At 43.8% G+C, this 18,477-nt stretch overlaps 1 protein-coding gene across 2 annotated transcripts in view; it reads right to left on the bottom strand.

Moving 5' to 3' along the window:
* Positions 1-18,477, bottom strand: part of ece2b (endothelin converting enzyme 2b) — a 36,490-nt gene that overhangs the window by 15,501 nt on the left and 2,512 nt on the right. For both annotated transcript variants that reach the window (XM_044202560.1, XM_044202559.1), the window contains exons 2-6: positions 7,373-7,459; positions 3,916-4,051; positions 2,406-2,621; positions 1,850-1,974; positions 554-700 (exon numbers count right to left, since the gene is read on the bottom strand). In XM_044202560.1, the coding sequence (XP_044058495.1) occupies positions 554-700; positions 1,850-1,974; positions 2,406-2,621; positions 3,916-4,051; positions 7,373-7,459 (711 nt within the window). The remainder of the gene's footprint in view (positions 1-553; positions 701-1,849; positions 1,975-2,405; positions 2,622-3,915; positions 4,052-7,372; positions 7,460-18,477) is intronic.

Raw genomic sequence — 18,477 nt, forward strand, 5'->3', positions numbered from 1 at the left:
TAAACAGTGTTAAATGTCCAAGCTGACGTCTTCAAATTCTCTTGTATTGCTTGACCACCAGTCCAAAACCCAAAGATTCAGTTTATAAAACATTCTCACCACAAGGTCCATTCTGTGGCTGATCTGGAGCTTTCAATCATATCACACAATAATCATCAGCAGATGGAGTTGCCCAGGTGTCAAGGAATTATGTATATTTATAGATGTATAAATTTCCATTGTTTCCGAGCACTTTAAGGACTTCTCACCCAACATGGACACTCATGTTTGCTGCTGATTGTTGATTTGTTTCCCTCGTTTTCTCTTTTGCCAGTGATGTAAATTACAGAACCAAACTGTGGTACAATATTCCTGTCAATACTAATAAGGTCTAAAGTTGATTTGAACAGGATACTTTTATCATAAAGATTCGGATGGTTGACTTAAAGTCGTTGTTTAGTACATCAGTCAGTGTTGCTGAATTATCTTTAATACTTCATTAACTCCCTGTGGTCTGGTTCTGTCTGAGCAGTCTAGTTCAGGCTGGTTATGGTTCTCAGTGGTTCTGGTTCACCTGGATGACGTTGCTGTTGGAATTTTTGGGATCAGCACTGACTCCGACACTGAAGAAAGGTTGAGCTCTGTACGGACCAGAAACCACCTTCAGAACCTCCATAAAGTTCTCCTTCTCCCAGGGACCCGTCATGTTCCAGCCACCGATCTACAGATAGAAACAAGAGTCCAGGTGTTCAACACAGGACAAACATATCAATGGTTTACATATTGTTAGAGCCTGAACAGTACAGATTACCTTTCTTGTAAATATTATGACTGAATTAGAACAATATATAGTTACATCTCTTTAAAGACAGAGTCATAAAATTCTACATCTGTTTGCTGATGATACTCTTTTATTTTAGACTGACTGCTTTTCATCCACAACTCACGTTTATCATCATTTGTTCCACCTTCCAAACTTATGAGACTAGAGAACAAATCTTACTGGTTGTGTAGCTAAAAGTTGAAGTTGAAGTTTGTCCTGATGGGGACGTTGCAGGGAAAATAATGCAGTTTACTGCTGCATTTTTTAATTATTTTATTACTTCTTCAATTTCAGTTTTCATCCAGGTGATCCAGAAACAGCTAATCTAAATGCATTTGTCTTTGAACTTTTAAGTTTTATTTTCTATGGTATGTCATTGCTACACACATTGTATATAAACATAAATGGTTAGATTAACTGTTTATTATATACAATTTGACCTATCTCACTTGTTTTACATGATTTATATGAAATGGCTGCTGTAACAGTTATTTTGGGATTAATAAAGTATTCTATCTTGATTATATGAGACCAGATAACTTGTGTGCCAGATAAGATAATAATTAATTGTAGACTTGCAGTTAAAATACAAGTATACAAGTGAAAACTACATAAACACAGCAACGTGTTTTTATTTTTATGAATGTGTGTGTGTGTGTGTGTGTGTGTGTCATTCACTTTCCCTCAGGTTGTGGCATGTTGATATATATTGGACAACAGGATCTGCCCTGCCTCCTTCTCCTAGGAGTATTTTTAATTTTGAGAGCTCATTTAGCTCTTTGAAATTTGAGATTACAGAGTTGAACTTGTTAAAGTAAACGTATTTAACGTATTTAACGTCCTTATTTAATTGAATGTTGTACACCTTGCATTATGTATTGCACATTATGTCCGCCTGTTTAAACACTACACACAGAGAGCACTCGGCCTGAAAACTGACATTAACACAGATAAAACAGTCTTTGTTTGAGGGAGTTGAGCCAAGTGATGCTGTTGTATGCAGTGAGTGATGCGGTTACCATGGCGAGGGGGTGTGTGAGTGGTTACCTTGGCGATGAGGTCCATGAGAGGCTGAGCTCCCAGCTCTTCGATCCTCTGTGTGTTGAGACAGGACAGGTAGTAGGACTGAGTCTTCCTCTCCGCCTCGCTGCTGCCGTTAAAAGTCCCGTTCTCTACAAAACAACACAAACTGTCGGGGTTTAATATTACTGATCAGTACAGGGATCTACAGGTGGAGCGGAGGATCCCACCAAAAAAAAGCTGTTCACAGTGGGAAGCCAGTGCGGGATGCTCAACAAGACCTGAAGGGGAGGAGTCTTCACCCTTGACCTCCTTCTCCAGTATTTATGATCTTTAATTAATCCTCTCTGCAACAATAAGTAATAGTGCAATAATGAGTACTGTTACTCATTATTGCACTATTACTTATTACATTGTATTATACTGTACATACTTAACCTGTAAATCCACTTTACAGGTACTCAAGAACGTTTCTTTAACTTTTATTTTTTTATTAAAAAGTTAGTGTCACTTAAATTTAAATTCTCTCTGTCTGTCTCTCTCCCAACCTGTCTGTCTCTCTGTCTGTCTCTACCGGTCTTACCCAGCAGGTGTTTGAGCAGTGCCTGGTTCTGCTCCCAGATGCTGTTGAACGTGGACCAGCGGGATCGTCCGTCAGGCAGCGGGTTTTTCCTCATCCAGCCTCCGCAGGCGAACTGGTAGAAGTCATGGCACGGGTCGGTGCTACGGTCCATCGCCTCAACCATCTGACTCGCCACAGTGACACACGACTCCGACAGGCACAAGCCACGGCCACTGTCTGCACAGCATCATGGGATAGAAAAAAACCGGAGGGGTCAGAAAACTGAAGAGGACTCAGTCTGAAGCTGCAGGAAGTGTGTTTTATATGTTAGAATATAATGTTATATCTGTTCAGAAGAAAGAAGAGAAGGAAAGGAGGAGGTAAGGAAGGTAACAACAGGGGAGACTGGGAAGGAAGGGAGTAGGTAGAAAAGGAAAGGGGGGGTAGGAAAAGAAATGAGGAGGCAGAGAAGGGAAGAAGGACATAGGGAATGAAAGGAGGAGTTAGGGAAGCAACAAAAGGAGGGAAAGAAAGGGGGAGGTAGACAAGTATGGGTAGGGGCAGGAAAGGAAAGGGATGGGGAGGCAGAGAAGGAGAGAAAGAGGAAGAAAGGAAAGGAGGAGATAGAGAAGGATTGACAGGGTATGAAATGAAAAGGAAACGAAAACAAGAGAAGAATTGAAGGGCATTAGAAAGGCAGGGAGGAGGAAGAGAAGGATGGGTGGGGGTGGGAAAGGAATGGGGAGGTAGTGAACGAAAGGGGAGACAGGGGAGGACGGGAGGAGGTTGAGAAGGAGAGGACATGGTAGATATGGAAAGGAGGGGACAGAGAAGGATAGGATATGAAAAGGAAAGAAAAGGAAAAGAAGGAAAAGGAGGAGGTAGAGAATGAGAGGAGGAGGTAAGGAAGTAAGGGAAGGGAAAAGGGAGGAAGGCTAGAAAAGGAGTAGGTTGACAAGGATAGTTGGGAAGGGTAGTAAAGGATGTGAAGGAAAGACAGAAAGAGGGGGGAGGCAGGACAAGAAATTAGGAAGGATAGGTGGGGTAGGAAAGGATAACAAAGGAAAGGAAAGGAGAGGAGGCTGGTGAGGAAAGGAGGAAAGAGGAGTAAAGTGGGGGTAGGAAAGGAAAGGAAAGAACTGAGAGAAAGGAGAGAAAGCTGAGAACAAAAAGAAGTGAAGAAGGGAAGGCAAGGGTATAAAAAGGAAAGGAAAGGAAAGGAGGAGGCAGAGAAGGAAAGAGGAGGTAAGAAAGTGGAGGAAAGGAAGAGGTGGAGAACAAAATGTAGGAAAGGAAATAAAAGGAGAGGCAGACAATGAAAATAAGAATAAGTGGAGAAATGATGGGAGGAGGCAAAGAAGGAAAAGATGAGGGACAAGAGGATGGGCCAGGGTAATAAGGAAAGAAAAGGGGGGGTTAAAGGAGGAGATAGGAGGGAAGAAGGAGGTAGAGAAGGAAAAGAAGAGGTAGAGTAGGGTGGGAAATAAAAGTAAAGAAGGAGGCAGGTGTTTATCATGTTGTATAGTGTTACCTGAGCTGAATCCTAGGCCCAGGACCAGCAGACAGGCCAGCAGAGCCAGCAGGGCAGCCAGTAGCAGGACTGACAGCAGAACCTCCAGCTGAGTCCTCCTGCCCAGAATGTCCACACCTCCCTTCCTGAAACCCACCTGAGAGAGACAGAGACACTGAATACAAAACAGCTGAACATGTTATGTGCACGATTTAAGGACCCAAATGCAGAACACAAGGAGGTGGTACTTGGATGAGGTAGCAACACTTTTTATTATATACTGCAAGCAATCACTGGGGGATCTGAGCTCTTCCAGAGCGGCGAGGCACTGGGGATGGAGACGGGGAGTGTAGGTTCTGGCTTGGCTTGAGTAGCGTGGCAGGCAGAACAGGAAGGGCAGCTGGCTTGTTCAAGGGCCAAGTGGTAGACCTTGGGCGAACGGCCTGGGGGCTGGACATGTGCAGAGAGCAACTCATGAGGTCCACGTCGAAGACCAAAAACATCTGGAGGCCTGGCGGAATGCCGGTGGCGCAGGCAGAAGGTCACTGGAGGCCGGCAGTGAAGATGGAACCCTTCTGGAGGCCGGCGGCGAAGGCAGAACCCTTCTGGAGGCCGGAAAACCAGATCGGGGCCCAGCGACAAGACAGCAGGACAGGAAGCCAGCGACGGGGAGACTGGTAGAGGAGCTGGCAGAACCAGTGATGCCAGGGAACCTGGAGTCTGCTGCTCCGGCAGAGAAGGAGGGAGGGTGCAGCTGCTGCGATCCAGCAGACAATTCAGTGGTGTGCTATGATCCAACAGAGGAAGGAGGCGGCTGCGATCCAGCAGAAAGTTCAGGGGTGTGCTGCGATCCAGCAGACAGTTCAGGGGTGTGCTGCGATCCAGCAGACGGTTCAGCGGTGTGCTGCGATCCAACTGGAGCAGGAGGTGGCTGCGATCGAGCGGCGACTAGAGATGGCTGCTGCTGCGATCCAACCGGGGCAGGAGGCGGCTGCGATCCAGCGACGATTAGAGATGGCTGCTGCTGCGATCCAACCGGGCTCAAGTAGCATGGCAGGCAGAACAGGAAGGGCAGCTGGCTTGTGTAGCGTGGCAGACAGCGGTCAAAACATAGAAGTCCAAAAGCAAACAAATCCGACAAGAAGCAGGCAAAATACAAAAGTCCACAATACAAGCAAGGTCCAAGGAAACAAGGAATCAGTCCAACAAAACTTACAGGTAACCAAAATCCAGGATGTGTGACATGGGAACAAAGCACAACCAAAATGCACAGGACAAGGGCAACGACCCGACAGTGAACAAAGGAAAAACCCCGGACTAAATACAGTAAGGTAAGGGAGACAACAAGACACAGGTGCAAACAATCAAGGTGGGGCCAACACTCAAAACTGGAGGGAAAGCAAACAAAGACAGGAAGTAAACCCACAAGACACACGAGGAGAGGAGCACACTACAAAATAAAACAGGAAACAGGACAAAACCTCAAACTATGACAGAACAAGAACCTTATATCGATTTGTCTTGAGCTCTAACCCAGCTCCAGGACGTGTCTCCTCTTCCTGGATCTCAATCTATCCACGCCTAAATCCTGGGAACATCCTGGGTGCCCAGACACCCTGCCAAGGAAACTCCTTTCAGCTGCTTGGATCCACCATCTCATTCTTTCAGTGACTACCCAGAGACCAGGACCACAGCTGAAGACTGGAACAGAGATCCACTGGTGAATCTAGAGCTTCACCTTCAGGATCAGCTCCCTCTGAACCACCACAACATCTGCATTACGGCACGTGATACACCGATCCTGGAGATACTCTGTTTTCCAGCAGAGTACCATGACCTCCGACTTGGAGGTGTTGACTCTCATCCCTGCAACTTCCCAATTATCACTGCACATAGAAAGTCCTTCTCCATGGATTCCCTGATGTCCTCTGACACCACAGTTTTTGACTCTGTGACCAATGGCCTTATAATATCCGTTTGCCGATTCAGTGGACTCCTGGGATAACTAGCCTGAAAGTCTCCTTCTTCAGCTTGAAGGCTTCCTCTACTGCTGGTGTCCACTAGCAGCTTCTTTGGTTGTTTCCACAACAGGCACCAAAGACCTTCTGACCATAACTCTGAGTATCTATTCCACAATGGAGCCTTTAAACATGGTTCACTCTGATTCCATGTCCCCAACCTCCCCAAGAACGCGAGAAAAATTCTCCCCCTAGCTGGAAGTTGAAGACCAAGTCTGTCCAGCACCCTACCCCACCTCTCTTTACCCAAGTGTCCAAGACATACAGCCACAGATCTGATGACACAACTACAAAGTCAATCACTGACCTTTGGCCTCAGGTGTTCTGGTACCAGGTACCATTTCCCTTATGAACCTTTACGTAGTTTGAGATCTTCGGGCAGGGGTCTTCCTTATTGTTTCTGAGTCCAGGATGAAAACTAAGGGGGACAGAGCTTTTGCCATCAGGGCCCCTAGGCTCTGGAACAACTTAGAAAGAAGAAATTAGGTTGTCTGAGACAGTGTCTTCTTTTAAGTCTCTTCTCAAAACGCATTTTTAATCGGAAAGCAGATCCTGAGCTGTCTGTTTATTTTATTGCTTTTATTAGATTCAACTTTATTGTCATTACACATGTACATATACAAGGCAACGAAATGCAGTTTAGGTCTAACCAGAAGTGCAATAAGCATGTGCAGGATATAAAGTGTGTGCATAAATGCAGGATGTATGTATTTTATCATTCACTGTGGTATTTTATTTCTCTCTGTGTGAAGCACTTTGTACTTTGTTTAGTTTGTGCTCTATAAATAAAGTTTATTATTATTATTTAGATGTTACAAGTCTCACTGTGTTCAGAAATATTGTCTGATAAACCTTTAAACGCATGAATCTGTTACTCCATCTGGACTTCTTAGATTAGATTTCATGTCTCACCTGCACCGTAAACAACATGCCCCCACCATCGCAGCCTCCTGTACTCTTTTAACGCAGGGCTGATCAGTAATGCCCACTTACTGAGGGATACTACAAGATTTAAGGTATTGCTGAGCCTCCTCTACCAGCGCTGCCTTCTTTCTCTTCTCCAGAAAGCTGACATTTGTTGTGCCAAAGTGTCTGACTGGCAGCGCTCCAGACCCCCTGCTGCTCCTGTCTTTGTGGCTTATGGACCCACACGATGATGGCCCCCTTTTGTGTTTTTAGTCAGAGCCCCCCCAAGGTCTGGCTCGAGGAGTGACTGTCCTGGGATTTAAATCTCTCTCTTAGTCCAGGACTTCACGTGGGACCAGTTAGCCATGGTAGATTTAAGGAGATGAGGAGTTATATTTGTGAAACTCTTTTTCTCAGCTTAGCTGAGTCACTGTCCTCTGTGAGTTTCTCTAACGAACAAAATGTCATGTGATTCAGTTCTTTATCTTTTCTGTAGAACCTTTTTGTTACTTCTTCTGTCTGTGTGTTTGTGTGTGTTTGTTGTGTTCGCTGACCTCCATTCTGTCAGGAGACGAGGCTGCCTCAGCTGGAGTGTCCGACACTTCCTCCTCCTCCAACGTAGCTCTCTTATAGCTGGACATCTGTAGAGAGAGAGAGACAAACAGGCAGACAGGCTGTCAGTTACGTCCACACTAATGCAGATGAATTAGAAAACCATCTGGATAAACCTAATCTGCAGGGTGGAAACAGAGAACACAACTTTTCACAATGCAGCCAAATGATCATCAACCTTCACTAATATGGTCAAGGCAGCCTGTCCAGGTCTAACTTGCCCCTAACCCAGAGGGAGCTCGGATAGACTCCATACCCTCCACAACCCTGAACAGGACAAGTGGGTATAGATAATGGATGGACCAGTACCGATACAATACCTGAGTATCAGTACTGACAACAAAACAATCCTTTGCTACCATACCTTCAGAAATATGAACATGTTTTTCTTCAGAACCCAAAAGCGTAAAAATCTCAACAACTATTTGATGGGTTGCTATGAAATTTTGTACAGCCATTCATTATCCCCAGGGGATGCATCCTGCTGACTTTGGTGATCCACTGACCTTTCCTCTAGCGCCACCAGCAGGTTGACGATCGTGGTTCAGAGTGAAATATCAGATAATAAAGATATTCAAAGTCCCTAGAGGATACGTTCTAATGACATCGAAGGTCAACGTTTTCACTTTCACTGTCAAATATCTCAACATCTAACACATGGATTGGCACAAATTTTGGTACAGATATCCATGGTGTGCAGATGATGTGTCCTGCCGATTTGTGATCCTCTGACTTTCCATCTAGCGCCATCATCAGATCAAAGTTTTAATGTGTCCAATACTTTGGTTTATGACCAAATACCTGCAGAACTAATTCCCATCAGCCTCAGCTGCACTTTGTGTTTACTGCTAATTAGCTAATGTTAGCATGCTAACACGCTAAACTAAGATGTTGAACATGGTAAACATTATACCTGCTAAACATCAGCATGTTAGCATTATCATTGTGAGCATGATATGCTGATGGTGATGCTAGCATTTAGCTCAAAGCACCACTGTGTCTAAATACAGCCTCACAGAGCTGCTAGCATGACTGGAGACTCTTCTTCTTGTTGCTGCTGCTCTCTCTGGATTGTTTTGATGAGATGTAAAAATGATGATAGTGATGGCATTAGCGGGTCGTCCACCAATTGGAAAGTCTGCGGCTCGATCCCGGCTGCCACACGTCGAAGTGTACTCGGGCAAGATACTGAAACCCAAATTGCTCCCGAGGTGTGTGAGTTGTGTGAATGATTAGTTAGTTTCTTTGGACTGATGAGCAGTTAGCATCTGCCACCAGTGTGTGAAAGTGTGTGAATGGGGTGAATGTGATATGTAGCGTGTGAAGCGCTTTGAGTGGTCGGAAGACTAGAAAGGCGCTTTACAAGTACAGTCCACTTACCATTAACATGCGTACTTTATTTACTGTTTCTATTGATCGCCGTACCTTTCTGTATTCATTATTCATTGCCTGCTGTTTGTAAGCCAAAATACCCCTCTGGGACATTAAAGCTTTACTCTACTCCAGACATCTGATATGAGCTTTTGATCCTCACTGCTGCAGACACATTCAGATGGTACCATAAAGTACTGAGGACTGATACTCAGATCTACTAAAATCTTTTCTTCTTTATCATCTTTTCTTAAGAAACCTACGTAATAAATCAACTCTTCCTCCTCTTTGTGCAGCCTTGTTCATCGAGTACTTTGATTGGCTGTTCAACACCACAGGAAACAGTAACTCTGTCAAAGTAAGACTACAAATCACACCTTTCTGTCTCAGCTGCACATGTAAAGAAAACTTTGACACAATAAAAACAGAATAAAACGTTTAAAAATCTCACTGAAATAAGAACTTTGTCCTGTTAGACTCATGATACATCAGATACATTTAATTTTCCCAATGTGTACATCTAGAGAAGCAACTGCTATGCAAGCGTCATTGTTCACATATCAGCCTGTGTACTTTGTGTTTAACTGGAGGGTTATGAGGTACACCCACAAGGTGGCAGATCAGGCCCTGTCCGACACCAAATTATCTTCATCTGAAAACTTCAAATTTTGCCTGGCAACTAGTCCCGACCAAGAAACAGTCACATAATTCCCCATAAAACATTTCTAAACCCCAGTTTTTTATAGATTAAACAATTGAGTTAATAATCATTAATCAGTGAGCTTTAGAGGTGCTGTAGGGTGGATTTGTTTCCAGTCTCTATGCTAAGCTAAGCTAACCAGCTGCTGGATCTAGCTTAATATTTACTGTTCAGACACGAGAGTGGCATCAATCTGAACATCTGACTCTCAGAGAGAAAGTGAAGATGAGGATTTACCTAAATGTTGAACTTGACCTTTTTTACTGTTAAAACTGGACAGTGTGTCAGTCTGGAAGAAGAAAAGCTGATCTGAATGACAGAAAATGAGCTCCATCTTTTAACTGGGAACAACACAATACTTTGTTTAATGAGATAAAGACAGAAACTGATTTTGTAAACATGGATGACATTTAAATTAGGCAGTTTCTTGGAGAAAGAAGAAAGCTCTTTATCAGGATAAACTTCAGACTTGTAGCAGTTCTTTTCTTTATTTGAAAGTATATAAAAGTACATATAACGTTTTAGCTGATGTTTTTACCTTTTGATTTTATATAACAGAAGATGCATGTTATATTTTGGATGTTATTAATAAATAGTTTTGTCTTGTAATCTCATGTGTGACGGGGCAAACAGAAGACGTACTGTACGTACTGTTTATCATATTCTGTTCCAAATAGCTGCTTTACACTTTATATATCGTAGAAAAGGTTTCAGTCGTAGTCATCTGGACACTGTTTTCAGAATCAAGACGTTTCGACTCCCATCCGGAAGTCATTCTCAATTGTGAAAATGGTCTGAGAACTCAGAAATGTAAGCTACTCTGTGTTGCTTAAGAGTCTTCCTGAGTGTCTGCTGTTTACTCTGCCTAATTTCATCTGAAGCTGACCTTCTTTTGTTTCCATGATGGCCCAGTAATCAGTAATCAGGCCTATTGTTTTCTGGCTGCACCTCCCTCATCACTGTTCAGTACCTGATTAGCATGTGATTGGCGTGACCACGGTGTTAATACACTGTGGTAAACTTTGGGCAGGTTGAATCTCAGACCACCATTTCTGTTGTTCTGTTCTTCTGAGTTCTCAGACCATTTTCACAATTAAGAATGACTTCTGGATGGGAGCCGAAACGTCTTGATTCTGATTCAGTGTCCAGACGACTACGACTGAAACCTTTTCTACACTCCTGGACGAATGAGGGACTACACCGACTTTATATATTGTTTTTTAATTTATTTTCTATATATCACAGTTACAGCTCTTCTCACTGTCACTTCTGTACATTAGTTTATCTTTATTTATCATTATTTGCTATCTGGTTAGATGCTAAACTGTATTATGTTGTACTGGTACTTCCTGTGTGCTGTGCCGTTTAATCTGATCTAATGTGGCATGACAGATATAAAAACAATCTAATATCAGCGTATAAAAGTGCGAACCCTTGGTAAACAGGCAGAAACACATGAAGATCAGAGTTTAAACAGTGAAGCAGAGTGCAGCGTCATGTCGGGGCGGTTGGACTGTAAACTGAGAGGAGAGCGGAGGCTCAGCATGAGGAGATATTTAACTGTGATCAAATAAATCTCCACTTCCTCTGTTTACACTCAGCTCCTCTCTCTCTCGCTGTGGTTCTGTCCCTATGTCTCTCCCTCTCTCCCTCTCTGCGATCCCCCTCCCCCTCCCCCAGTCATTGTGTGGCAGAAATATAAACAGTACAGCACTCCACCCTGCAGAGAGAAACACGCGCTGATCCTGGATCAGTCGCACGAACGGCACAGAAACACATTTTATAAACTCAAACAGCTGCAGAGTTCACATCGCTTCACCGCAACAACACCTCGCATACTGCGCTCGGTTACCACGGAAACCACTGCGGTGCAGAGTGTTAGCATGGTAGCATTGACAGCTCTGCTGAAGGCCTGATGGCTGCTGGTGTTAGTCCAGATGGATCCTAATGATTTTGGTGACCTCTTGACCTCTCTTTCTGTTTCCTTTCATCTACAACATGTGGCCAAAAATATGTGGACACATGTCTACATCCTCAATGTCCTTTTGATGTGGTCTGGTCTGGGCCTCATAGTTCCAGTGAAGGACTTTTTTTTACGAGCATTTAGGAGTTTGGGGGAGTTTACATTGCACAACTGATACTGATTCTAGTAGTTTTAGACCTAGGGTTTCTCCGCCAACGTTCAGGGTTTCTCCGCCATTAAGAACAATTCCCGGAGAGAATCTAAACTAATTATAGTTTATTCTAATTATTATTTTAGTCAGAGGTAAGTTAGTTGTGTAGCGGTTATTAGCAGTTTCATTTAAAATAACATCTGCAGAATATATATATATGAAAGGAAAACTTTTGAGACAAAGCCAGCTCCACGAAGAAACCACAAACCACATCCGACACCTTTGGGATGAACTGGAACACCGACCTGACCCCTAATGGTGCTGATCGTCTCACAGCGTCTTAAACAGCAGCAGGCCTGTCTCAGTGTCAGTCCTGGTCTGGAGGGAGGACACGTCTTCCTGTCTGTCCTCTGAGTCTCTGCAGAGTCTCACTGTCCTGCTGCTGCTGTCTGATGGTCCTGCAGGAAACTCAAGGTTTCCAAGTGTTTCCTTCCTCAAGACCCTCAGTGAAACTTGTCTGTCTGCCTGTCTGTCTGTTTATCTGTCTCCCTGTCTGTCTGTTTGTTTATCTGTTTCCCTGTCTGTCTGCCTGTCTGTCTTTCTGTCTGTCTGACTGTCTGTCCGTCTCGCTGTCTGTCTGCCTGTCTGTCTGTCTGTCTGTCTGTCTGTCTGTCTGCCTGTCTGTCTGCCTGTCTGTCTGTTTATCTGTCTCCCTGTCTCTCTGCCCGTCTGTCTCTCTCTGTCTTTCGCCCGACTCTGTTCTCTTTAATTGATGACGCACACAGAGGGGGAGAGAGGGGGGAGTGGGCGAGCAGGGTTGCTAGGAGACGGGAGTGTGTGTTATATCTCTCTGTGGAGGGTGATGTCACTGTGTGTGTGTGTGTGTGTAATTAGATAATGTGTGTGAATCATCTCCATTCAGCTCTAATGGAGTTCACTGCAGCTTATATAACATCTGTCTGTCTGTCTGACTGTCTGTCTCTCTCTCTCTCTGTTCTTGCTCTTTTGTCCCTTCAGAGCCTCCGTACTCTAAACACAAACACTCATTTAGTAAATCATCTCTGTTTCTCCAGAAGAAGATGAGGAGGTGGATATCTGTTAGCCTAGCTTAGCACAAAGACTGGAAGCAGGGGGAAACTGTTAGCCTAGTGCCATCAAAAGAGAAACTTCCACCAACTCTAAAGATCTAACAGCCGCTAAAACTCCATTTCTGTTTCTCTACCTGTTCAATATACACCCCTCCAAAAAAGTACGTGACAATATAAAAAAGTATTTGGATTCCCAGAAAAATCTGGGTGAACATCTGAACAACATATGTGGACAACCAAGTTACAAAAACTGTCAGACGCTGCACAAAACATGAACATTAAAGCTGCTCCGTGGAGTTTCCTTGTAAACAAACAAAAGTTGTGTTTACATCAGTGTTTCTCACTAAAACTCGTCGTGTGTATCCGTGAGGTCCAACAAACATGCTGCGTGTATTTCATTCCTCATAAAACATTTGCAAAAGCTGATTTGCATTGTTTCCATCCATGTTTGCTAGCTTGCAGTCTTCTTCTTCTCTGCCTTTGTTGGCGCATTGCTGCGTATCTTGCTGTGTTACCGCCTCCTGTCGATCAGTGGAATAGTTTCAAACCACTGGCAGGAATGTGTATCGTGCTTGTGCGTCCTCAAAGAGAAACAGCCCCATTGTGCTACTAGAGGTCAAAATCTCCACCGGGAGCCTTTAACGGAGACGGCCGTCCTGTCCGTCTCCGTCTGCTGCGTCACCGAGCGCGTGCAGAGAAACATCATGTCAGCTCGCATCAGACCGCAGCAGCTGCTGAACATTTTCTGACACGAGAAACACTGAGAGACGAGCCGCGAGACACCGAAGAGGACAGGCAGGACGCTCAACCTGCAGGTCGTCGCCGTGACAACCGTTCCATCACCGCCTCCCGTCCCCCCGAGGCAACGTCAGTCCCGGCTCCTCTGTGACCTCTGACCCCCTCACGTAAACACCTCCTCCACACAATGCAGGACAAAGACAAGACACCTCCCCCCACCTACAGTCCTCTGACCCTCCACCTGATTTACTGCACCCTGTCCTCCCCTCCTCCCCCGACTCCGCCTCCCCCTCAGACCTCCACCCACCTCCCCACTCATTCATCAAACCACTGAAACCAGTCTGAGGTTTCACTGAAGCGTCCAGAGGAGGGAGGTGATGAGGATGATGATGAAGGTGGTGAAAATCAGGTCTTAAAAGATAAAGATCTGGATCTGCTGCTGCTGCTGCTGCTGATGATGATGATGATGATGATGATGATGATGGTGGTCAGATATAAACAGTAGAAGCAGCAGCAGCAGCGGTCGGGGGTTCTTTGGTTTGCTTTGTTGCTCAGATGGAAACTGGGCGTCTTAAGACAGGAAGTCACAGAGCTGCAGACAGGAAACAGTAAACCCTGCCCAACCCAACACACACACACACACACACACACACTCTACCAGCTTACCGCTCACTGTAACTTTGGAAATGTTCACACAAAGAAAATCAGACAAAAAGAGTTCTGGAGCTGAGACGGTTAAATGATTTAATCAATTTTTGGACCAACAGAAAATGAATGTGCAGCTGCTGAGATGATGGATTCATCGTCTAAGTCACTTTACAATCAAAAACTCGGCTTGCAGCTTCTTAAATGTGTCAGATTTTCTGTTTTTCATCTCAGTAAATAGAATCTGATCCTCTCAGATTTTCTCATCTGACTGTTTCACGAAGCGGTGAAACTAGAAGAGCGAACACATTATTAGAAGTCTGAAAAATAATCTGAATTTTGTGTAGCAGATTTGTTTCATTTATTCTTATTTCTTGCTGCAGTAAAATGTCCTGACCCCATGCGGGGGCCCGGCCCTCAGGTTGGGAACCGCTGACAGAACCTCGACTCTTTCCCTCTGAAGGTTTATGTTATATTTCATAACTGTGTGTTCAATTTTGATGATGTTATAAAACCATGTTATCAGGAAAACCCCGCCGCAGCTTCAGCAGAGTGTGTAATGATGACGCTGGGTAAAGTGAATGATTGATGAACTTATTAATAGAGCTGATACAACATGGCGACCTCCACTCCACGCAAACTGATTTTGAACAGGGCTGCCAAGTTTTCAATTTTATCTGGAGTGAGATTCGGTATTCGGTGAAGTTGATGCATTTTATGAGTCGGCCTTCACCCACCGCAGGTGTCGGGGTCATCGCTCCTCAACCTCCAGACATCAAACCTAACAGGATCTGGGGATCTTCCCCCAGAAAACTGTTAATTTCAGAGACTGATTTTCTGCATTGTAGTGAATTTATCGAGTACGCCTAAATCTTGTTACCGAAATGTGGAGTCTGGAGGACGGGGGGCGCTGGGACTCTCAGGAGAATCTGGAGGGTTGGCAAGTAGCTACATCTACAAACATTGTATGAAATGTAAATGAAGGACATTGTTGAAAGACAGTCCAGCAGGATAATTCTGTCCAGAAAACAAACAAACTAGATTTTATAAAACTTATTGATTATGTCAGAGGGGCTTTCACACATAACGGCTTCACAAACAGCTGTTTTCCCTTAACTATCAGGACTCTGAACTCCCCCCTCTGGCCCCCTCGTCACATACTACTGACATGCATCACCACTGTGACGACATGTTGACTGCATCGTGATAATGTGTGGATTGTCTACCGAAAACATATTCCACCTGTGTTGGTTGGTCTATCTATACTTACTGATAAGACTACAAAGACAATTCGTCTTCTGACACCGTGGTAGCTACATTAAGCTCTGATGGTACTGTCTGATAAATAAGCTATAACCTAATGAGCTAGGATAAATACCAACGCATGATGATGATTTGATTTTCAAATTTGTAGTGGCGGTTCTAGCGTCACATTATTGGTGAGCCTAATTAATCTAAGAGAGGCAAAACTTTGCATATAGGCCTACATATAAGGGTTTTTGTTTTACTTTGGAGCCGTGTGTGCACCTTTGTCAACTAAAACTGTGTGCTTTGGGCTCTGGAGAAAAGCCTGATGTTCAGACTTTGTCCTATGTGCAGACAAAGCCTATTTAACATATACATACGTATTTCTGATTCTGATTCTGATATAGCCTGTAATTATATTTTTTCATGAAGGAGCGGCTTTGAGGCTTCCTCTTCTTTGGCGTGAGATCTGTGAGACAGATTTGAGAGCTGTTGGCAACCCTGCATAATGTTAACCAAAAGTGTAAAATAATGTTATATTAGCTACTAGATGTCAGCAATGAGGTACAGTTACATTCATGATTTTTGCATAGGCATACTAACCTAAAAACCTAGTATTGGGAATCTTGACAAAGTTTCAGAGAGACGGACTGAGCGTTCACGTAACCACAGTAACTCATTGCCTGTGCGCGGCGCCAGAGGAGAGGGAGCAGCATGCATGGGAGTAAATTACAACATAATAGATTTGTGGATATTTCTTGCTTTCCCCCTGATGGTCTGAATAACTCACTGCTGCTGTTGCTGTGCTGCTCTGTCGTCTTTTCGTGCCGTCATCAGTTAAACATTTGTTTTGCACTGCGTGAGAAAATGGACGTGAGAGCGTGTGAAAAGTGACAATGCATGAGAGCTGGCAGCCCTGATTCTGAAGTAAATCCCACCATGAGAAAAGCTGCGTGGTTATATAAGTTACATACTACAAATAAAGGCTTGTTTCTCTCTAGCTGAGGTAAATAAAAAGACTCTTTCTAAGAAGTCATGTTCAGTCCTCAGGACAAACAGTGTGGATGTATGAAGATCAGCTGACAGCAGCCGTTGACAATAACACAGTTAGCTTTTAGTCTGTGAGCTAAAAGTTCACAGACTCAGATAAGATCAAGTACCACACCAGGGTTCACTGTAGTGTTTTATAATGTTATAACATCATTAAAAAATTGTGTGTTTATATTTAAAGAAACCCAAATTATTGAGGGGAAAAGACCCGAGGAGCTCTTTCACACAGTAAACACCAGAGATTTCACGAGTACGCTGATTGATAAGGTGAATCATTTCCTTAGAGAAGCCCTGTCGCAATCCACTCATACCGCCTTAAAAATGACAGACTTTTCCTTTAATCTAACATTAACCAGAATACAAACACATAACGTTCCTGTAATGTTTCTCTGTTGCACTTTATTTTCCACGTGCGTCATTTTCTTGAAAGAACTCTGTAGTTTAACACAGTGGTTGTATTGTACTGTAGATAATTACAGCAGATAACTGATTAACTGCACGTAAAAGGTGAGCTAACGTCCAGTCTTTAAATGTGAGAGCACCGCAGGTCAGCTGATCGTAAAAACATGTGAAATTTGTCTACAGGCAAGAACACAACTCAACAAACCGTTTCCAAACAGTACTGGATTATGATTTCATCTTTATTTGGGTTTATATTTGTACTAATTACCAAGTTCTTTCCAGGAAACCTCCAAGAAAATGACGAGGAAGTTACAGACGTGCAAAATAAAGTGTTACCTGTTTTTCTAATGTTTCTGTTGGTTCATATTTCTACCAAACTTTACAGAATACTCAGAGAACAGGTTTGATGAGGTCGGGGAACTCAACAGGCTGATCCACATTCCTACAGACCGCCTGAGGAGACAAGCTCGAGGGACAGAAAACCCTCAGGTATTTTTAAACTGTTGGTTTGTCGATTTCCCTCGAACTGGATCCATTTAAACAGAAACACATTTGGAATTGATCAGTTCAGACAAATAATAATGGAGGGCTGGTTAATTAGTGTCAATTGCTGTGATTGGAAGAACAGTAACGACCAATCAGCTCCTTTCTTGTAGTGAAACCACTAACATTAAACCTCCAGTCTGTGGTTAGCATTAGCTGTTAGCAGGCAGATGAACACTGAGAGAATGACACACAGCAGGTCAGACAGGAAACAGAGGAAGAAAACCATGGAGACAGTCTGAAAGTTCCTCCTCAGGCTGAGACAGCTTGCCCGGGGCCCACTCCACCGAGTGGACTGGTTCTACTGGTCTGGCATTGTGACTTGAAACAGCGGTTTCTCAGTGAAAAAGTGATCGATCCAATGAGCGCCGGGGACTAACGATTAGCCAATCAGCCTGACAGTTCTGTCTGACATCAGGCTGAGACAGCTGCATTTCAGGTCGTTGTTTACATATTCGATTGCTCCTGATTGGACAGCGCTACAGATGTTACATAGCAACAGATTTACACATGACTAAAGTCTTTACTAGCCGAGACATTTCTCAAGTTTTAACGGTGCAACCTGATTTAGTGAATCGCTAGTTTGAGACTAGTTTGCCGTTACTACAGACACTGTTACACTGACAGACACCCGGACAGATGTATAACCTTATAATAAAACATTAAACCAAAGGCCCATTTATAAACTTAATTTTAATCAATTACTTATGAGAGCTGCACGTTTTCATTCTTTTTATTTACACTGGAGCCATGATTTCCCATCTTTTCATTCGATCCTGAACTGTGAAGCCCTCTCTGTTTCAGTATGAGCTCTATAACTTAATCATTGATCATCGTTCTGATGCTCAATGATGAGGACTGAGAGATCAGGTACAGATGTTCTGTTGGAGAACCTCGACACAGTCGGTGAAACTGCTCTTCTTCTTCTTCTTCTTCGCCGTCCTTCTCACTGACAGGTCTAATGAGGGTGGAGCAGACTCGAGTATCGACATAAACGGGTGTTTAAGTTGTTTCTGTGTCCACTCCTGTCTCAGCGCGGAGGTGAAATGAGAGATTTACAACACAGAAGCAGAGTTTTATAAAATCTCACGAGGGGAACGCGTCTGCATACTTCTGTCTTTGTGCGTTCACACAGTTTTAGTCAAAGGGTT

This window comes from Siniperca chuatsi, linkage group LG7 (genome assembly GCF_020085105.1).
Source record: "Siniperca chuatsi isolate FFG_IHB_CAS linkage group LG7, ASM2008510v1, whole genome shotgun sequence".
NCBI classification, from domain to species: domain Eukaryota; kingdom Metazoa; phylum Chordata; class Actinopteri; order Centrarchiformes; family Sinipercidae; genus Siniperca; species Siniperca chuatsi.